At 37.5% G+C, this 23,136-nt stretch overlaps 2 protein-coding genes across 2 annotated transcripts in view; one reads left to right on the top strand and one right to left on the bottom strand.

Moving 5' to 3' along the window:
* SWAP70 (switching B cell complex subunit SWAP70) overlaps positions 1–23,136 on the bottom strand; it is a 67,958-nt gene that overhangs the window by 24,849 nt on the left and 19,973 nt on the right. Inside the window, exons 3-4 of the mRNA XM_045557498.1 lie at positions 10,326–10,499; positions 319–546 (exon numbers count right to left, since the gene is read on the bottom strand). Of these exons, the coding sequence (XP_045413454.1) occupies positions 319–546; positions 10,326–10,499 (402 nt within the window). The remainder of the gene's footprint in view (positions 1–318; positions 547–10,325; positions 10,500–23,136) is intronic.
* Positions 10,560–11,490, top strand: LOC123642425 (U2 small nuclear ribonucleoprotein B''). The gene has a single exon (XM_045557499.1). The coding sequence runs from the start codon at positions 10,609–10,611 to the stop codon at positions 11,284–11,286; it is 678 nt and encodes a 225-aa protein (XP_045413455.1). The 5' UTR covers positions 10,560–10,608; the 3' UTR covers positions 11,287–11,490.

Raw genomic sequence — 23,136 nt, 5'->3', positions numbered from 1 at the left:
CCTCAGACTCCTGGGCTTAAGCGATCCTACTGCCTCAGCCTCCCGAGTAGCTGGGACTACAGGCATGAGCCACCATGCCCGGCTAATTTTTTTGTATATATATTTTTAGTTGGCCAGATAATTTCTTTCTATTTTTAGTAGAGACGGGGTCTCGCTCTTGCTCAGGCTGGTCTCGAACTCCTGACCTCGAGCGATCCACCCGCCTCGGCCTCCCAGAGCTAGGATTACAGGCGTGAGCCACCGCGCCCGGCGAAAATATTAATTTCAAAATGTCAAATTCTAAAGATGAGGAAACATACAGTGTTACAGGATTCTTACCTGTTTTAACACATCTAATATAAGCTCATTAAAAACTTCATTAATTGCCATGGAGACTGTCTGACGATCCATGCCTTTGCTAAACTGTCCATTTCCAATGAGCTCAATAAGTTCCCACACAGAAAGGCCATCTTTATTGTCATCAAAGTTGATTTTATAATGTTCAAATTGTTCTTGCTGCCAACCTCCTCCCATAGCTTCTGTAAGTTTCTTCAGCAGGTATTCAATCTATATAAAGAATAAAAAATTATTTCCTAGTTTGAAAAAAACTTTTTAACATAAGTATGTATTTATGTTATTTACACTGATATGGTCAACTTAGGAAATATTCTTTACAGTTCCAAAAATTCTTTAAAGAATCTCCTACTATCAGGGAGAGGGGTATAGATAAAATGCCACTAGTTCTATATTAGCCTAGAATAAATAAAAGAATCAAAAACTGATAACCTCTAAGTACAGCATATTTGTATATGTAACTAAAGCAAACTGCACATATACAACCATATACAAACTAATGTGATTTTATTATTCTCTGTTGAATAAATATTTCAACATATCAGAACATTAATCTTACTGAACACGTAAGCACTAAATTAAGCAAACATTTCAAAGTAGTATGTACAAGTTATTGCCCAATTTACAAATCTTCCACATAAGCCAATTATTTGAAATTCATGCTGCTTCCTCCCATTAGAACACTGACAATGTTGTAAATAATGGTTGAATTCCAAGCCTGAACTGGAAACACTTACTAAATCTTAAAACCTTTGTGTAGAAGATATTAGAAAATACTGCTATTGAAATAACAGCAGTTACACAAAACAGTAAGGCAGTAATATTGAATGAGAAATTGGTATCTCATCATCTGGAAGGTGACCTACAGTGCTCTCAAACTCAACATGTCCAAAAATGAATGAATCATCTCTACCTTCCAAATGGCTTCCCTCTCTATTATTGGTTACTGTTAGGAACAACACCATTTGTACATTCACACATGTCAGGATTCCTGTTCCCCACTCCCTCAAATCAAATCAATAACAAAATTCTGCTGTTTTTTTCCTTCCCTAGATGAGTGTTTTTCAAACTGTGAGTTATGGTCCACTAGATGTCAACTTAGTGGGTTGTAACTAGCATTTTTTTTAATGGAATGAAAAATATTTGAGTTCATCCACAATAACAACCCATGTTGTTTTGTGATAAGTTTTGTTTTGTGTGTGCACGTGTCTGTGTGTGCTCAGTCATGATATAAAACATTCTATCCTCCTATGGGTTGCAGTTAAAAGAGAATGAAAAACTTTGTCCCAGATAGTTCTCAAATCCATCCCTCCTACTCCATGTGCCTTTGGTCAGGCCTCCACGTTGGTATCCTGCCTCCAGTGCCCCTTTTATGTCTATTCTTCCAGAGGGATTTTTCTAAAACAAAAACCTGAGCCTGACACTCCCCTCTTTAAATCCTCCTCTGGCTCCCTATCACCTCAAAGATAGAGGCCAAGCTCCTCTGCATCCCTTGGTGATCACGCCCCAGCTTATTTTCTCAAACGTGTTTCCCATTATGCCCCACCTCACATTTTACACTCCACCAAGACCACCAATACCATAGATTGGGGGTCCCAAACTTTTATTATAAAGGGATGGATAGTAAATACTTAGGCTTTGTGTCTCTCTATCACGTGTTCTTCTTTAGTTTTGTTTTTTTTTTTAGAACAACCCTTTAGGAATGTAAAAACTATTCTTAGCATATGGGCTGTACAAATATAGGCTGTGGACCTGATTTAGCCAGCAAACTGTAGCTGGCCAACACTTGCCATAGACTGTAAGTAGTCTACCTACCTAACATACTTTTTTTTATGCTTCCATATCTTTCCCTTCTGTGTCCTCTCTGTCTAGAATACCTTTTCCCAATTCTCTACTCAGCTAAATGGTATTTTTTCAAGTCCTACACCTTCTAGAATATTTCTGCTCAAGATTAAGTATGTGTACCAGCAGCCATGGCATCACCTGGAAGCTTGCTGCAAATGAAGGCTCTCAGACCCCACCAAAGACCCAAAAATCACAATCTGCATTTTCACCAGAACCTCTGGTATTTCCATATGCACACTAAAGTTTGATAAGCATCGCTCTAGCAAACCTGCTCTGACCAACCCTAATCCAGGTCAGGTTTCTTTTCTATGTCACTGCGCTTAGCATACTGTATTGAAATTATATTTTTACTTATTTGCTTCTCCACCATTTTCCAAATTCCTGGTAGGAGGGACCATGTCCCACACATCTTTGAATCCCCTAAGCTCAACATGGTACTTCAATTTGCTAAACTGAAAGGAACTAAGCTAAGCTTCAATTTTCTCATCTATGAAATGGTCATAACAATACTTGTCATATACAACTACTATGGGAGTAAAATTGAGAAAAGTATAGAGCAATTTGCATGATGCCTGGCACATGGTAGGTACTCCAAACAATGTTGCTTCTCTTTTGCACTGAATAGAATATTATTCAACCATCCAAAAATTGCATTTAAGAAAGCATTTATGAAATAACATCAAGTGAAGAAGAATACAAAATTAAATTTACCTATGATTTCCACTGCATAGAGGTTATATAAATATTTTGATAAATATTTGTCAGAAACAGTTTAATTTGTCATAAATATAATTAATTTTTTCCTTTTTCTTCTTTGCATTTACATTTATTTGGTTATAATGTTGTTTGTAAAATAACATACTTGAACAGAAAAAGGATGAAAATACATGTCTGCAAAAGAAAGTACTTTCACAAAATATCACAAGTTCAAAAAATATCAAGCGTTCTATTGATTTAATTCAATGAGATATTATAAGCTCCTCTAGGACAAATATTATCTTACACCCTAAAAATAGCACATGGTAGGGATTTGACAAATGTTTACTTATTAGAGAAAAACCCACTTAGGTCTTTCCTTTCTCTTGTTGGAGTTTTATCATTTATCATTGTTAAACTTATCAGATATTATTAGATATTTTCTTGGCTATTAATAGAAGTAACAGGAATAGAGTGGAAGAGAGAGAGGAACAGTTAACAAAAAGAGAGAAAAAAGGAAAAGGGAAGGCAAAATGGGGACATAAAAGAGAAGGGGATGAAAAGATAAAGTTGACCAGGGGCAGTGGAGCGCGCCTATAGTCCCAGCGACTCAGGAGGCTGAGACCAGAGAGATCGTTTGAGCCCAGGAGTTTGCAGTTACAGTGAGCTATGATCGCACCACTGTACTCTAGTCTGGATGACAGAGCTAGACCCTGTCTCTGAAAAAAAAGTTTTTAATTTAAAAAAAAAAGATTAAAGTCAAGAAGAGACTGAAGAGATACAAGAAGATATGAGAAAGAGTCAAAAAAAATAAAGGACATTAAGATAAATAGTTGCTCGAAGTAAAATAACTTAGTGGCACTAACACGTACAGAAGTTCAATCTCCCTAAGGCAGCAAAAAGAAGGGCCAGGCTGCCTGATTAAAACTTGGGATAAAGGGAGTACAGGCACAACTACAAGTTCAGTAGTAAGGCCAAAGGAAGCACATACGTACAGCCATGTATGTACAGGATGACTACAAGTGGTTGTGACAAGATGGTGCGGCCAAATGACCACTTATAAGTTAGGAATCAGCTTTAGCTCTTCCTCATCTACCTCTTCATGAACCTGAGCCCCTCAAACCTTAAGTTTCAGTGTCCTCTTCAAAATCAGAAGACCTTTCCCAATGTTAGTAACTCAGAAAAAGCCTATTAGTAGGAAAATCAGGTTCCCAGATTCATCCTGAACCTTCTTTCTGAAGCTGCCTTCCCAAACCCTTGTGAAGCTGTCATCAGCACCCAGCATCTATCTGCTCAGCATTCCCAGTGACTGTGCCAGACAACTAATCTAGATTCATTTCCTGTTGACTTTCAACATATTCATATACTTATCATAACCAAATAACTTAAGGACCTTCTGAATCATTATATTGGGCCAAGGAGAGACAAACATTCCCACTGGCCACTATTCAATTATACTAAATAATAAATCACATGCTGCTGTGTTAGTCTCTAGGGGCCTGCATCCATTCTAGGAGCTCATTCAGTTTCAGGAAGCAGCTTACTTCCTCCTTTCAAGCAAGTTTCACCAAAAATAACAAAGAATAAACTTTCAAGCAGCACGTGATTTTTGAACCTTCAGCTCCAAAATTTATTTTGTTAAAAAGTTCTTCCCCTGTCATTAAAAGGGGCATTTATTAGCTCAACAGCAATTCAGGTTTTATTTCATTTAGCGTCTCTTAAAGCTACTTCAGGCTTAATTATTAATTGCATCAAGGCAAGTCTTCCAAATAATTCCACAACAGGCACATCCTGTTTTGTTCTTGGTTCTGTGGGAAATGAATACTAAATAAAAACTGTACTTTACAGACACACATTTGCAGGAATATAATCTGACAAAAATTACTGACAAATGGGGACACACTATTTCTTAATATCTGTGTGGTAGAAATATCTTAACCTAACCATGTAAGTCACTTTAATATTTATTTAGCATGCTTCACGTTACTTTCTGGGCAATAGAAAACTGAATCAAAAGCAAACTTATTATCTATACCATTTATGTTACTTATACAACTGCCACTGTTACATCTCATAATAGTACTGATTGAGGCTGAAGAAAAAAATTTTTTCTTAAAAAACACTCGGGACTTAAACAAAATGCAAATGATTGTTATGGTAGGTGAATTACTGCAAACAAAAATTACTTTAAATTTATAAGGCCTAAAATCAGTTGACAAGATACAAATTAAACCCATGTATGTACTCATGACAAATTAAGACATTATATTTCAAAATTTATTGTTTAAATATATCTGGTTTTATATTAAATTTTATTAAAATCTGTAAGTCTAAAACTAGTTCGAACACTTTAACATTAAATTATTTAGAAAGGATGTAAAGTCTAACAGAAAACGTATTTTCTGTAATATAATGTGACTTTGAGTTTTTAGTGCTTAGTCAAAGGCCAGGTGATATGCTAAGAGCTCAATAAATACAAGTTCATGTGTTAAACCTCAGGAGGCACGTTTCAGCAACCAGGCAAAGCAATTCCACATAAATCTGTTCCAACGATCCCTTTTTTTCCCCATACAAGCACTCCTGGCCACAGAGAAATAATCTGTAAAAAGTTAACCAGAAGAAACGCTGAGGGAGTTAAGGCCATCTAAGCACAGAGTAAATCAAACAATACCATGACAAGGTATGCTGCCTGGCTATGCTAACAAATCAAAGAGAGGCTGTTCCCTTCTCAAGTGAGATTAACTGGTTTTGAAAGAAAACCAAGAGATTCCTGGCAGCCTGCAAAGATGAAGGTAAACATGCTAAGGAGTCTTAGGTGGGCTCTAGCCTGCAGGAACACATATTGAGGCCCAAGTGGGTCCTGGTTCTTCAGGCCACCTGGAGCAGAAATCTTTTGAGTGTGTAAGGCAGAGAAATCAGGAGGCCAACGCTGACTGGCTCCCTCCACAGTCTGTGGCACAGTGATGACTTAGAGTCAATGACAAGACCCCCCCATTAAGCAAGTGCTGCTTCAGGAACAGGGTAGGTCTCCTTACTCATTTCTAATTCTGAAATCAGGACAAGGTCACTTTCAAGTCTACCATGAATATTTTAGAGATGGAAAAAAACAAAATACCCAGGGTAAGAGACCCACCCCATTTCCAGTTCCAAAGAAAACACAAATAAATTTGGAACACTGAGTGTAACTACAAAATGTCTTAAAAGATAATACTGGAGATTTTATTTGCATAATTCTTCCAAGCAACAGCTAGGTTTTAAAAATAGCATTGATATGTCTTTTTCTAAATCTATCAATATTCCACCTCCTTCATGTCTCTGTATTAAGCTAGACAATTTCCTTACACAAAAATTCCACAGCATGCTTCATTTTTTATATCCCCTTTAACATACATACACAATTATATCATTATTATTATTAAGCACTAAGAAACTATTTCCACCACTACAGAAAAACTGCCTTCTCCTTGATTACCAATGACCACTTAATTGTTAAATCCAAGGGCAACTTCTCACTCATCACTGTCTAATTTTTCTGTAGCATTTAATACCAGTAATTTCTTTTCTGTCTTAGAGCTTTTTGTTTCTTTGGCACCCATGACTCAGCACTCTCCCAGTTCTCCTCCTACCTCACACAGCCTGTTCAATTCAGCTTCCTTTACCAAATCTATTTCCTCCTCCTGCTACAGAAATGGTCCCAAGGGTCTGTCCTTGGCCCTTGCGTCTTTCCCTGATCCAACCTACTCCTGTGGTTCCCCATCTCTGTCTCCAGCCCTGGCTGCTCACAAGCTCTAGATGTGCATCTCCAGTTAAATATAGGACACCTACACAAGGATGTTCCACCTAAAAGCCAAATGTGCGAAACTCATCATCATGTATCACATCCCTAGTTTGTTCTTCATCCTGTCACTCATTCACACACACACCCCTTTTAGTGAGCACTTACCACGGTGCTTCACATACATCAACTTTTTCAATCCACGGTAGTTATTCCCATTTTACAGATAGGGAACCCCAAACAGAGAGATTTGAGTAATTTGTCACATGCTAATATTAAAGCAGTAGAGTCAGGTTTCAAACCAGTAAGTCTGATTTCAAAGACCACGCTTTAAACAAATACACTATATTCCCTCCCAGTTGCCCAGGCCAGAAACCTGCCTGGCCGGGCACTATGCTCTTGGTCCTGTAACCTCTAGGTCCCTCCCATTTGGCCTTCTTTTCTGTTCTCACTGACACTACTGTACTTTATGCCACTTAGCTTCTCTCAGCTTCCCATCTCCCATCTCTCCATATGTCATCTATTCATCTATCACTCACTTGCTCAAAAATCATCAGTGGCTCACAGCACCCCACTACCTACAGGATAAAGTCAAAACTCCCCAGCTTCATCTCCCACCTCTCTTCTTCACAACTGTCATGTTCCAGTTACAAAGGAACATTCTAACAGTCATTCTCTTCTGACTGCCAAACATCTAATTCCCTTTTAATGACTGGAGAAATTCCTACCCCCCATGTAGAAGCTGAAAATCCAAACGTATCCTTTCCAAGCCTCCTTTGCAGCTAGTGCATGGTGCCTGACCTAGGCCAGGCCAATTAGATACATCATACTCTGACTGAATTGGGAAGTGGGCACCACAGAGAACTCTGCCTGGTAGCGAGAGCAGTTGCAGGAAGACTTGAGTTCCTAAGCAGCACTCCATGTCCAGGGCCAGAGGTGTTCCATGGTACAAGTGTACCACACACCCTCTGGTGGCAGCAACATTTTCCTTGTAGCTTCCTCACTGAAGTGATCGGTATAGTGACCAGTATAGACCAGACTGCATGGCTTCCACATCTTGTTTTTCAGTCATGGTAATTCTATGAGCTGCCCAGCATCCTTTTAATAAACTCCCTTTCGGCTTAAATCAGCCAGTTTGCCTGTTTCCAAGTAAGCACCTTGACTGGCAATTCAGTCACACCAGATGCCTTTCACCTCAGAACATGCCCTTTGCTTTCCTGCCTCATATAACATCCCACTGTTTCTTCCATCCGAAATTCTTTTCCTCTGCCTTCTCCATTAGGCAAAATCCTTCCCATCTTTTAATGCCCAGTACAAGTTCTACTTTCCCCATAAATATAATAGCTAACACTTAATCAGCATTTTCTAAGGGCCAACCACTCTTCTCATTTAATCTTCACAAGAACACTAGGAGGTAGATATTAGCATTAGCAGTTTACAGTTGAGGAAACTTTAGCAAAAACGATGTAAGTAAATTGCCCATGGTCATACAGCTAATGAACAGTCATGGAGCCAGAATCCAAATCAAGGGAATCTGACCCCAGAGCCTTTCTTTTTTTTTATTTTTATTTTTTCTGGACATGGTACAGGACAGAGCCCTTTTCTTAACCAGGGATCAGCAAATACAGCCCACAAGCCAAATCTAGCCCACCAGCCAAATCTGGCTCACCATGTGTTGTTTTTATAACATCCATGAACTAAGAATAGTTTTCACATTTAAATGGTTGGGGAAAATCAAAATAATAATATCCCATGGCCCATGAAAATTATATGAAATTCAAATTTCAACATCCATAAATAAAAGTTTTATTGAAACACAGCCGCATACTGTCTGTGGCTGCTTTCATGCTACAACAGCAGAGCTGAGCAGTTTTGACAGAGACAGTATAGCCCTGAAAGCCCACAAACCTCAAATATTTACTCTCTAGTCCTTGATTTAAAAAGTTTAAGGTCTTGCTTTTAATTACTACATTATATTGCCTCTCTTAAAAAGCCCTCCTTGATTTCTTACTTCCCCTTGCTGGAATAAATTTTTCCCTTCTCTGTATCTGCATGGCATTTGCAACTCTCTTATAACAAGCAGTCTATTTTGCTTTGCACGACATTTATTTTTCTCCTCAGCAGACTGTAAATTCCCTGAAGGCAGGAAGTAATCTTTTTCATTTTATATGTATTCTCCTTGGTGTCTCACTTATTGTTGGCAGTCAATAAAGGCTTGCTGATGTTCAATAACATATTGCAGTGTAAACTTTTAAAAAGATTTCAGTTATGTCCCTAACATGAATATGAATCATAGAAATCACAGTCTAGACTCAATATGGACAGGATGGTAAATATAGGCACCCTCAACCACTCCTGTTAATATATAAATTGGTACAACCTTTCTGAAGGGCAATTTTGCCTTGTTCATCTAATACTTTGAAAGTGTGCATTTCTTAGGACTCAGAATTCCACCGCTGGACCCACTCTACTAAGTGAAGTATCCCAAGAATGGAAAAATAAGCACCACATGTACTCACCATCAAATTGGTTTCACTGATCATCACTTAAGAGCACATTTAGGAATAACATTGATCGGGTGTCGGGCAGATGTGGGTGGGGGAGGGGATGGGTGTATACATACATAATGAGTGCTATGCGCACTGTCTAGAAGGTGGACACGTTTGAAGCTCTGACTGGGGGCGGTGCGGTAAGGGCAATATACCTAACCTAAACTTTTGTACCCCCACAATATGCTAAAATAAGAATAAATAAAAATTTAAAAAAATAAAGAATTCCACCGCTGGAAAATTTTTCCTAAGAAAATAAGCAGACTAGTGTGCAACAAGGTATGTAATAGTAGCCATAGGAGTCAACATACTTACTGAGTACATATTATATGCTGGGCACTTAACTAAATCCTTTAAGTGCAGAACCTCACAACTCTTAGAGCAAACATTATAATTAGCCTTATTTCATAGATGAGAAAACTCAGACTTGAAAGGTTAAATAATTTGTCCAAGGTTAAGGGATTACAGATGACTTTTTTTAAGTGGAGGGATTACAGCTGGTTTTAACTTTACATATTATTAGTCTATTCTAAATTTCCTACTATAATACACATGTGTTATATATATAAATGTTTAGTGCAGTAAGCACAGAAACCTTACTCCTATTACTTTTTCCTTTGGAAGTTTAGGGAAAATAGCCCAAAACAAAATAAGCAGATTTTTTTTTTCTTTTACTTTACAAAGTACAGAAAGTCATCATCCTGCACTTTAAAACAAGAACATTATTTACTCACATCAAACAGCCTTGAGAACAACATTCTGGATCCTATATGTTTCCCATATAACATCACTCAGACAGTTCTTATGGCTTTTCCAGTATGCAAGTAGTCTGAAAATTATACTGTGGCTTGTAGTGAATAAAGACTCTTTGGACATAAGGATGGATTCATTTATAATCACAGCAATTTACAGAAGAAGAGCCCCACCATCTCTGCAGATCTCCAGGGTCATTACATGCCCAAAAAACTAAGTTTGGGGCTATTCTGGATTCAAGCTGTTTTGGCTGTGATCCAAAAACACTAGTCAGAACCTTTCAATATCTACACTGAAATAACACAAATACTTCTAAGCCAGGTCTATTAAATGCTAACATGGCCATGTAAAAAAACCTCAAAGCCACATCTTACCTCTTCTGGCACAATAATTAATGGATACTTGTCCTCAGATAAAAAGTTGAAAATAACCCATACTTTAAATGCATCTTCTTCTGTAATGAGCAGGGGGCTCTTTGTGAGGTTTTTTTTGACACAGAGAGTCCAACACATCCTATTGAATTCAATCTTGTCAAAGTTGTCTTGGACCTAAAAAGGAATGAGGAAAAACTCCAATGAATCAGTCCAAAATAAGCAGTATAGGGTTGTTACAGAAGACGCCGTAGGCCGCAGGCTATTTGAAGAGTTTAACCCAAACATGGATATCAGACCAAATCATACAATTTATATCAACAATATGAATGACAAAATCAAAAAAGAAGAATTGAAGAGATCCCTATATGCCTTGTTTTCCCAGTTTGGTCACGTGGTAGATATTGTGGCTTTAAAGACCATGAAGATGAGGGGGCAGGCCTTTGTTATATTTAAGGAACTGGGATCATCCACAAATGCTTTGAGACAGTTACAGGGATTTCCATTTTATGGTAAACCAATGCGAATCCAGTATGCAAAAACAGATTCAGATATAATATCTAAAATGCGTGGCACTTTTGCTGACAAAGAAAAGAAAAAAGAAAAGAAAAAAGCCAAAACTGTGGAACAAACTACAACAACTGCAAACAAAAAGCCTGGTCAGGGAACACTAAATTCAGCTAATACCCAAGGAAATTCAACACCAAATCCTCAGGTCCCTGATTACCCTCCAAACTATATTTTATTCCTTAATAATTTACCAGAAGAGACTAATGAGATGATGTTATCCATGCTGTTTAATCAGTTCCCTGGTTTTAAGGAAGTACGTTTGGTACCTGGGAGGCATGACATTGCTTTTGTTGAATTTGAAAATGATGGGCAGGCTGGAGCTGCCAGGGATGCTTTACAAGGATTTAAGATCACACCATCCCACGCCATGAAGATCACCTATGCCAAGAAATAACATTTAGGATAGTTATCTTTAAAGGACTTGGTGTTATTTATACTGTTTGTTTTGATAATATTTGGTCACATCATTTTAATAGTCGGAGGTGGGGGGGGAGTAAAAGTGAAATTTTTGTGAAGGACTTAGTCTTTCTTTAGCCTTAGTGAACTATAAAATGTAAAGGCCTTAATTTTGTACAATAAACTTTTATTTGTCTTCTGTAAAAAAAAAAAAAAAAAAAAAAACAAAATAAGCAGTATATAAGGCAAGTAAAATAGAAAAATGAAGCCTCCTTCAGGCTTCCATTTTAATCAATCCAATTAACCAATAGCCATATTCTATTTATTTGCTCTAGGTACTACAGTTTCAATGGCTCAATTAATAATATTACATTTAGTCTGACACTGAAACAAACCTGTCCATATCACTCACTTTTCAATAAAATATACTAACCCGTCAAACATATTTTTTCATGTATACACATTATCTTCCTAAATAAACTATCAATCCTTGTACATAGAAGGAGCTGAGAATGTCAATTACTCAGTATGTGCCACATGCAGATACCTCATCTTTACCTATGGTCAAAGAAGATAGCTTCTTTTGGGAAAAACTGTTTAACTGAACTGAGAGAACTTAACTGAGAGACAGCCCTGCCAGTCATTCATTAGTTCATACGTTCAACATTGCCTCAGCATCTACTAAGAGCCAGGTACTGTGCTATAAATTAAGGATACAAAGATGAAGAATTTGGTCTGTGCTCTTAGAATGTTTAAGTTTATTGGAAAAAACAGATATACAAGTAGACAAATTTTCATATAACAGTGTATAATTATAGAGTATTTTACTCATTCAATAAATAAAATTTAGATAGTAACTATTATTTGCCAGGAACGGTGCAAAGATACTCAACACAATACTAGCCTATGTCCCCAAGGAAAGTAAAGACAATTACAATAGAGTGTGACAAGTATCATAATAGAGATAAACAAAGGATTCTGTGGGAACACTGAGGAGCCAACCCAATCTTGAGATCTGGGGAAAGATTTGCAGAAAGAGTGACACTATGACAGAGCTGAGTTCTAAAGCTGTGGCCCCCAACCCCTGGGCCATGGACCAGTACTAGTCCGTGGCCTGTTAGGGACCAGGCCACAGAGCGCTACCGCCCCTGCCCTTCCCCATCCGTGGAAAAATTGTCTTCCATGAGACTTAGGAATCAGGGGTCTGCACAGCAGAAGGTGAGCAGCGGGCAGGTGAGCAAGCAAATCTTCATCTGTATTTACAGCCACTCCCCATTGTTCACAGCACTGCCTGGGCTCTGCCTCTCCCCACCCCAACCCCCCATCTGTGGAAAAACTGTCTTCCATAAAACCAGTCCCTGGTGCCAAAAAGGTTGGGGACCACTGTCCTAAAGGATGATCAAGAGTCAAACAGATCAAGAATGGGATAAAGGGTGTTCCAGGTAGAACAGAATGTGAGGAGGCCCAGAAGTAGAGACAACCATGGTCAGTTTGGAAGAAGAGTATGAAGTTAAATGTGAATGGGGCACTTGGTGCTACAAAGGTAGTATGAGTCAAGGCTCTTATTAAATACAGGTAACAAAAACCTCCTTGGGTTCCTTTAAACAGAAAAGGAATTTATTGGAAAAACAACAGGTAACCTCACAGATCCAATGCAAGGGCTGGAAAATCTAACCCCTGAAACTAGGCTAGTATCAAGGTAGGGTAGGCAGCCAGAAATGCAGCCAAAACCACCCAGAGGAATAGTCTGAGGTAGACACCACTGCCAGCATAACACAAGGGTACCACCACTATTACCACTGCTACCACCATCCATCCCTGTCCTTGATCCTCTGTGCCACTCACTGCACATACAAAGTCCAATTGACTGGGCCTAGGTCACATTCCTGTGCTCCAGTTGCCAAGGAGTAGGGAAAATGAGTATCTGAACTTTTCAGTTTCTGAGCTGTGAGACAGGTCCCATTCCCCACCAACACCCTATGGAATTTCCCAAACACAGGAAAAAAGTTCTGATGGTAGACCAAAAAAAAAAAATGGCAAATGTCCACTATGTGAAAACAGTGAAAAATGAGGCTAGAGAGGTAAATGAAGACCAGATCATGAAGAGCCTCATCATTCATGTTAAGGAGTTAGGACTTTATCTGTACTGAAAGAGATGAAGAGAGCAACAGATACAATCTCCATTTTAAAAGCCATATTCTGGGCCAGGCACAATGGCTCACACCTGTCTGTAATCCTAGCACTTTGGGAGCCAAGGTGGGAGGATAGCTTGAGGTCAGGAGTTCAAAACCAGTCTGAGCAACATACGGAGAACCCCTTCTCTACAAAAAATAGAAAAATTAGCCGAGTGTGGCAGTGCATGCTTGTAGTCCCAGGAGTTGACGTTGCAGTGAGCTATGATCATGCCACTGCCCTCATGCCCAGTCAACAAAGCAAGACCCTGTCTCAAAAAAACACAGCATATTCTGGAACAATATGGAAGATGTACTGAAGGAGGTACGAGTAGACAGATGGACAATATGAGCAAAGCATTTCTTTGGGGGAAGATATGAACAAAGGGTTGTGTGTACTATAAGGAAGAAGTCACTAGCTGGCTACAAGAAGTTTCACCTGATCTCTAACTAGAATTCGCAGTTGGCAAACCAGTCTTCAAGAGTAGGAAAATATCCTTTGTGTTCTGTCTTTAGTACCTTGTCTCCTTCTGACACCATTTCCTATGCCCCCATCAAACACAAATGATTCCATGGAGGGAAGCAGCAGCAGCAATTACTGCCACTTTGCTTGTTGTTTTTTTTTTTTTTGCCTTATCACTGTATATTGAAGTCTTACTATTAATATATGCTAGAAGCTAGGCATGTTATATATAGTTTCTCACTTACATTTTATATTAGTCCCATAAGGTTAATTATCTTCTCTATTTTATAGATCAGGAAATAGAAATTCAGAAAAATTGAATATAGTTGACCATTGAGTGACACGAGTTTGAACTGTGCAGGTTCACTTATACATGGATATTCTTCCACCTGTGCCACGCAAGACAGCAAAACCAACCCCTCCTCTTCCTCCTCCCCCTCAGCCTACTCAACATGAAGATGCTGAGGATGAAAACATTTACGATGATCCACTTCTACTTAATGAATACTAAATGAATGTTTTCTTATGATTTTCTTAATACATTTTCTTTTCCCTAGCTTACTTTATTGTAAGAATACAGTATATTACATATATAACATACAAAATGTGTGTTAATCAACTGTTTATGTTATTGGTAAGGTTTCCAGTCAACAGTAGGCTATTAACAGTTTGGGGGAGTCGAAAATAATACATGAATTTTCAACTATACAGGGGGTTGGCACCCCTAACCCCCTAGATTATTCAAGGGTCAATTATACTTTCGCCAAGTTCACATGGCTAGTAAATATCAAAACCAGAGTTTAAAGCTCAAATGCCACTCTTTCTATCATGCCAAACTGCTTGTAGAATGCAGTGGATGGAGATCACCTACACAATGGAGGACATCTACGCAGAACTAGTTTCCAATCCCACCACCACCAATTCTATCTACCGACACCCAAAAAATGCTAAGTGGAAGATATGCCACACAAGGGAAATGACATATGCATGAAAGCATACAGCCTTGCTCTGAGGAACAAGAAGTGATTCTCTGTGGATTTTGTGGTGAATTATAGAGTTCCTGAGAGGGAGTGACTAAATATGTGGCTGGAAAAGCAAACAAAGACCAATCACAAGGGGCTTTATAATTTTAAGAATTGGCCTGTAGGAAAATGCCACTTTAAGGGTTTTAGAACAGAATATATAAAGAACTCCTACAACTCAATCACAAAAAAAAAAAAATAACCTGACATAAAAACAGGCAAAGGACTTAAATAGGCATTTCTTAAAAAAAAATACACAAATGGCCAACAAGCATTTGAAAAGATGCTCAATATCACTTATTACCAGGAAAATCAAAACACAATGAGATATCACCTCACACCTGCTAAGATGGTCACTATCAAAAAAACAGAACAGAACAAGTGTTGGTAAGAATATGGAGAAATGGGAACCTTTGTTCGCTGTTGGTGGGACTGTAAAATGTTACAGCTGCTGTGGAAAACAGTATGGAGGGTTCTCAAAAAATTAAAAGTAGAACTACCATATGTATACACCAATCCCACTTCTGGGTATATACGCAAAACAACTAAAAATAGGAACTTGATGGGATATTTCCACACTCACGTTCACTGTAGCCATTATTCACAATAGCCAAGATGTAGAAGCAAACTAAATGTCCATCAAAGGATGAACAGATAAAGAAAATGTGATATATACACACAATGGAATATCACTCAGCCTTAAAAGAGAAGGAAATCCTGTCATATGCAACAAGGATGAACCTTAAGGACACTACACTAAGTGAAATAGCGAAATAATCAAATCACAAAAAGACAAATGCACTTGTAATATGGTGTATCTAATGGAATCAAACTCATTTAAAATAGAATGGTGGTTGCCAACAGCTGGGGATAGAGGGAAAAGGGGTGTTGTTCAATGGATATAGAGTTTCAGTCATGCAAGATGAAAAAGTTCTAAATATCTGTTGTATAACAATGTACATATGATTAAAAACACTGTACTGTACCCTTAAAAGTAGTTATGAGGATTAAATTTATGTTATATATTTTTACCACAATTTTTTAAAGTACAAAATCCATCAGTTTTCAATATCAAATAGTATATAAAGCATTAGTATTCAAGTGCTTCCATACAAGGTATTATGCTAAACAAAGTAACCTTGGGTTTTCAGAATGTCACATACCGAACACTAAAACAAATGGTTTTCAAGGTTCTAAGAATAAAAATAAAGAAATATATGTGAAAAATCCTGCTAAATAACAAAATGCTACAAAGTATTTGATTATTACTAATACATGATATACTGACCGTATACAGAGCTACAACAGGAAAAAAACAGCACGAGTTTATTTATATGCTAACGTGAAACAATCTCCAAGATACAACATGAAACAAGGTGCATAACATGGAAGAATCATACAATGTCCAATGAAAAAAGCAAGTCACAAAAGACTACATCGAGCATGATCTCATTTTTATGTCTCAAGAACAAAAATTAACCATACATTAAGATATACATATATGATAAAACTTTTTTCTAATGTGAAAGGAAAATACACAAAAAATTCAGGATGGTGGTTTCCTCTTGGGAGGAGGCAAGAAAATGAGAAAAGGGAAGAGCACAGAGGTAGATGCAACAGTATTAGTGATGTTCTTCCCGAGATGAGTGGTAGGTTCGTAGATGTTCCTTTTATTATTATGCTTTATAATTTTCATATATCCTGCATATTCTTTTGTATATATCATATTCCAAAAATAAAGGGAAATATAAAGTAGGGAAAAACTCAAGGTGCTGATTAGAGTGTATTTAGAATGCAATCATTTGTGTAGAAGGGTAAAAGACTAGATCATCTTTGCTGCTTGTAAATAGTGTAACAATGTCTGTATCAATATGTCTCTGAGCTGAACTGCAGCTCGAGACCCTATTCTAGATCTTGTCTTTTGCTGTATATCTGAGGATATGCAAATATTTATTATCTGTCTATTACAGGCCAGTCAGTGTACTTGGTATGGGGGGTCCCATATCAAATAAGACATATGCAGTCCCTACTTTAAGGAGCTTCTTGTCACCAGGAATCTGGTGCAATGAGGATGACAGACTGACAATAAAGGGCAGTACAGGGTGAGCTTAAATCTAATTCAGATGGTGGGGATGGAGGCTGGGTACAAATCATGCTTAATTCTGAAGGGCAAATAAAGGTTATGCAGATGAAGATAGAGCAGAGTCAGGCTCTAAGACTTTTCTCTGTCAGTGCTCTGTACCCAGTGTAGAATGTAGATGTCAAAGGGCTGGTTGTTTAGGAGTTGTTTTAGGAAGATGGAAAACAAAGTGCAAGGGACTGTTTCTTACATCAATCTATCATTTACTCTTTGCCAATTTTTAAAGGCTTAAAAATAATAGTTTTTTATATCTGCCAGCATGGCTATAATAAAAAAAATAAGAAGTGTCCATCAACCAATGAATAGGTAATCAAAATGTGGTGTATCGATACAGTGGAATATTATATAGCCATAAAAATGAATGAAGTAGGCTGGGCGCGGTGGCTCACGCCTGTAATCCTAGCACTCTGGGAGGCCGAGGCGGGTGGATCGCTCGAGGTCAGGAGTTCAAGACCAGCCTGAGCAAGAGTGAGACCCCGTGTCTACTAAAAAAAATAGAAAGGAATTATCTGGCCAACTAAAAATATATACAGAAAAAATTAGCCGGGCATGGTGGCGCATGCCTACAGTCCCAGCTACTCGGGAGGCTGAGGCAGTAGGATCGCTTAAGCCCAGGAGTTTGAGGTTGCTGTGAGCTAGGCTGATGCCACGGCACTCACTCTACCCCAGGCAATAGAGCAAGACCCTGTCTCAAAAAAAAAAAAAAAAAAAAATGAATGAAGTACAGACACAAGCCACAACATGGATAAGCCTTTAAAACATTATTTTAAATGAAAGAAGCCAGACACAAAAGGCTACATATTGTATGATTCCATTAATATGAAATGTTCAGAATAGGCAAACCATAGAGACAGAAAGCAGGTTAGTGGCTGACAGGAGATTGAGAAAAGAAGAACTGACTGCTAAAATAGATATGGGGTTTCTTTTAAGAATGATAGAATTAGATAGGTACGATGGCTACACAACATAGCAAATATACTAACAACCACTATCATACACTTTAAAATGGTATATTTTATGTTATGTGAATCATAACTCAATGGAAAAAATAATAGTTTTATATAAGCATTACCAAGCAAAAGTACAAGAGCTGAGAAAATGAAAAAAGGAAAAGGGATAGGCTCTTCTTATAAAGCCACACATACATTTCTAACCTGAAACTCTTTCCTGATCCCAGTTCTATATCTACTATAGCTCACACAAAATCACAAACTCTTAGAAATCAAAGGCCATATTTTATTCATCTTTGCATCCCCTTTGCCTAGTATGTAGTGTTCATTTGTTCATTCATTCATCTAAATAGTTATGAGGGTTTACCAGGTGCCAGTCACTGTGCTAAGAGCTGGACAACAGTGAACCAGTCCTTGCCATCACAGAATTTATACTGTAGAGGAGGAACCACATACCAAGCAATACAGCAACAACCCAACCACCTATATGATGAAAACTTGTAAATGCTACGACAGAAAAGCACAGGATGCTGTAAGAACACATTATAGGAGAGCTGGTTAGAAGGGTAGGGTGCTACCTAAAGAAATCTACCTGAGGAAGTGACAATCAAGCTGAAACCTAAAGGATAAATAAGAATTGGCTGCATGTTATGGGTGGAGTTGGCCTTTCAGCAGAGGAAGCTGCATGTCTGAGGCAGGAAGGGTCTTGGTAATTTGAGGAATAGAGAGAAGGCCAACATAGCTGCACTTAACAACCCAAATGTCCATCAGTTGATGAATATGTAAACAAAACACAGTATATCCATAATGGAATATCATTCAGCCATAAAAAGGAATGAAGTATTGTTACACACTACAACAAGGACGAACCTTGAAAACATTATGCTAAATTAAAGAAGCCAGATACAAAAGGCTGCCTATTGTATGATGCTGTTAATATGAAATGTCCAGAATAGGCAAGTCCACAGAAACAGAAAGATTAGTGCTTGTCTAGAGCTGTGGTAGAGGGGTATGTGACTGGCAATGGGTATGGGATTTTGGGGGAGGGAGTGATGAATATATTCTAAAATTGATTGTGGTAACGGTTACACAAAATAGTGAATATACTAAAAACCACTATATTGTACATGTTAAACAAATTATATGGTACGTGAATTATATATCAAAAAACTGTTATTTTAAAAAACACTATTTCTTGAAACCATACATGACTCTTAGAGTTTGTTGGTCAAAGTGTTCAGCAGCATAAAGTTATTGATAGTTCTCATCATGAAATCCCTTTATTCACTCAAAAGTTTACAGTCCTCTATAGCTTCACAAATATGACAGAAATATAGTCCAACTTAGTCACTGTGCCAAATTAAAACTATATAGCTTTCAAAGAACAATAAATGAAAAAATATCATAAGCTAAAAGGCAATAAGAAAGAACCATGCAGAAGCATGGGTTTGGGTGTTGAAAAGCAGTACCACTTCCTATTAAATGATGGTTGTTAGGCACACATTTGAAGTGTTTTAAGTGCTGAAGGCATACTCATTTAACTAACAGAAGAAATGTGAAACCACACTTTATGCAAGAACTGTAACTGACACATGAACAGCAAGAAAATAAACCAAGGGGAAAAAAGCTTAAATGTCAGACTAGAAAAACAAAACAACAGAGGCTGCTAACCTCTAAGAGAGACATATATTGAACTGAACTGTTCTTTGTATGTGTTTTTCTTTTGTGTGTATGTATGTTTCCAGAAAAACAAAAACAAAAAGGCTTCTGTTGGAAAGCAGATTCCCCAATTAGAACTTGGCATATTGCCAATGGATTATTGCTTCTAATCATATAAGCCCAGACCAAGCCTTAATAGGAGAATCAGGTAAAAGAACTGACAACGATTTGAACCAGCAAGCCTAAATCAGCTATTCAATCTCAGGAAAGAACTAGACTGCCTCATAAATATGCTAAAGCAGAACTAGTTTTTGATGTAGTTGATTAGGACTAAATAGCAAAAAGGTAGTAATATACCACTTTCTTCAATTATTCGCTGTCAGAAAATCCAGGTCTCTTTGCCAAAAAAAAAAAAACCACAAAAGTTTCTTCCTAGATGTTTACAGAATTCCATTGTTTTACTAAAGAAAGAATTTAACAAACAAAAAAGTTAACACTCACGGGAGGCAAAATAATTGGTAAAAGAGCAAGATAGGTTAATTATTTGAAGTCTCAGGAAAGCTGAAAATAACTTCTACTAATATCAATGTAAAGAACAACAGGAATGATTATCTATAAAGAAGTAAATATAGAAACCAAATGTAAAAATTACTTTTTGGAAAGCAAGTTTCTATATAATTAATCTCTTGGTCCCAACCCCTTCAGAATAATTCTCCCAGGCAAAGGCAGAAAAACCCCTAAAACAACTTGGGAAAAAAACTGACCAAAACAACCACTAAGGAACACTACACACTAATTAAGAGAAGAGAATCATCTTAAAACACTTAAGAAAGAACTGAAGAGAACTGGATGGAAGCTGAGCTAGTATGAGATTATCAGAATGACTTTTAAGCAACTCTATCCCTGCCTTTGACCAATATTCCCCCTATGTATCAAAATAACTGGAAAAAACACAATTCTGAATGGAAGTAATTAATAGTACAGTTAAAGAAACATGATGGAGGATTTAAATGGCTTAGGTTCAAAATCTATCAACTTCTTATTAGTAAGGTGACCTTGGGCTCTGTTTCCTCCTCATTTAAACGGGGATAATTCCAGTTCTGTCTCACAGGATTAACATGATAATAGAATGAGACATGATAGCACACTCTCCAAATGTTTAGACATTATTTTATATTTTCTTTGCATAACTAATGACAATCTCTAAGTTTTATGTCAACATCTTTAAATCACTACTGGCATTTTTTTCCAACCAAGTTGCAAAACAAGGCACTAATCTTTGCTCAATTTAAACCCACACCATGGAAAGCTTGGCTGCTTTATTTGAATTGCAGGACTGGCAAAATTCCACTCCAGGTGGCTAAGCAATAATAAACAAGGGCTCACTGTTTCATCACATCTTCACTCTCTCCGTGAATAAGTTTTTCTCCAAATTTAGTAGCTCATTTTGGACTTTTTAATACTATTGGTATATTTTCTCCTGCAGTTACAAACTATAAAATATCTAAATACTAAAATAAAGAACATTTTCAAACTTAAAATTCAAGAGGTTTAAAGAATGTTACAGCAAGGAGAATAAAATGCAGTAGTAGGGTATAGCATTTCAAGATATTAAACCTCATTTCTCTATCTACTAGCCCAGCCCACACAAATTCTAGCACAGAAAAACAAAGCTGTTTCCAGACTTCTAAGAATTTCCCAATATATTCTATAAACAGACTTAATTTTGCTTACTGTCTATAATTTTTTTTTTGGAGTCAGAGTCTCGCTCTGTCATCCCAGTTAGAGTGCGGGGGCGTCATCATAGCTCACTGCAACCTCAAACTCCTGGTCTCAAGCAATTTTCCTGCCTCAGCCTCCCGAGTAGCTGGGACTACAGGTGTGTGCCAGCACACCTGGCTAATTTTTCTATTTTTTGTAGAGATGGGGTCTCACTCTTGCTCAAGTTGGTCTCAAACTCCTGAGTTCAAGCGGTCCTCCCGTCTCGGCCTCCCAGTGTGCTAGGATTACCAGGTGTGATTACTGGCCGATTACACCCAGCCACTGTCTATAATTTTTAAAATTAAATACATGCACACAGCATGTCATCAAATATTTGCTGAATTTAAGACATATTTACTTGTAATACAACTATAGAACACAAATAAGCTACCCGATCAATGAACAGAACAGCAACCAAAAAAAGGCTCCAGAAAATAGTATAGTATCAAACTGTGAAGTTTTCAGACCTTATACATCAGTTTCTGTGCAATTTAATTAAATTTTTTTATTGAGATATAATTTACATACCACAAAATTTACCCTTTTTTTTTTTTTGAGACAAAGTCTCACTCTGTCACTCCAGCTAGAGTGCAGTGGCATCATCACAGATCACTGCAACCTCAAACTCCTGGGCTCAAGCACTTCTCCTGCCTCAGCCTCCCAAGTAGCTGGGACTACAGGCACGTGCCACTGCACCAGGCTAATCTTTTCTATTTTTTGTAGAGACAGGGTCTCACTCTTGCTCAGGCTGGTCTCAAACTCCTGGCCTCAAGCAATCCTCCCACCTTGGCCTCCCAGAATGCTAGGATTACAGGTGTGAGCCATTGAGCATGGCCAAAATTTCCCCTTTTAAACTATAAAATTCAGTGGTTTTTAGATATTCACAAGGCTTTATACCCACCACCATTATCTAATTCTAGAATACTTTCATCATCCCAAAAAGACCCCCAAGCCCAACAGTAGTCCTCACCATTCTACCTCCCCTCAGCCCCAAGCTATTTTGGACATTTCATAGTTATATAAATGGAATTATATAATATGTGGCTTTTGTGAGTTTGAATAAATCTTAACCTCTCATTATCATATAGTTTTTCTCTCCTCTTTTTTTCCTAATTAAAGTATGATCATTCAACGTGGTAACTATAGTTAATAACAATAGTATTAAACACTTGATAATTGCTAAGAGATTTTAAGTATTCTCACCACAGATTAAAAATGCATGTGAAATAATGCACCTTAGTTTGATTTAACCACTCGACAACGTATACATATTTCAAAGCATCATGTTGTATACAATAAATACAAACAATTTCTATTTGTCAATTTAAAAAAAAATCAATAAAAAGAGAAAAAAGCACAATCAAAGCAATGCTATCATTTCTGCATAGAAAATCTTTAATAAAACATGTATGACACATAAAACATACATATACAAAGAAAGATCAGGAAATTATATTATGAGACTGATATGGAATAACAGATACAAAGAGCACTACAAAAATGAATACACTGTAATTTTTATAATCTTTGCTGCAAAATTTCTGAAAAATATAATGCACTTTCTTATGGTTTTTTGCTTGTTTGTTTGAGACAGGGTCTCATTCTGTCGCCCAGGCTAGAGTGCAATGGCGTAATTATGGCTTACTGCAGCCTCATACTCGAAATCCTGGGCTTGTGCAATA

Source organism: Lemur catta, chromosome 7, assembly GCF_020740605.2.
Source record: "Lemur catta isolate mLemCat1 chromosome 7, mLemCat1.pri, whole genome shotgun sequence".
Classification (NCBI taxonomy): Eukaryota; Metazoa; Chordata; class Mammalia; order Primates; family Lemuridae; genus Lemur; species Lemur catta.
Note: the sequence above shows the minus strand (reverse complement) of the source record. Positions and strands in the feature narration are given on the sequence as shown.

Excerpts from the sequence above, each read along its gene's own strand:
- LOC123642425 (XM_045557499.1), top strand. The coding sequence starts at position 10,609 with ATGGATATCAGACCAAATCATACAATTTATATCAACAATATGAATGAC.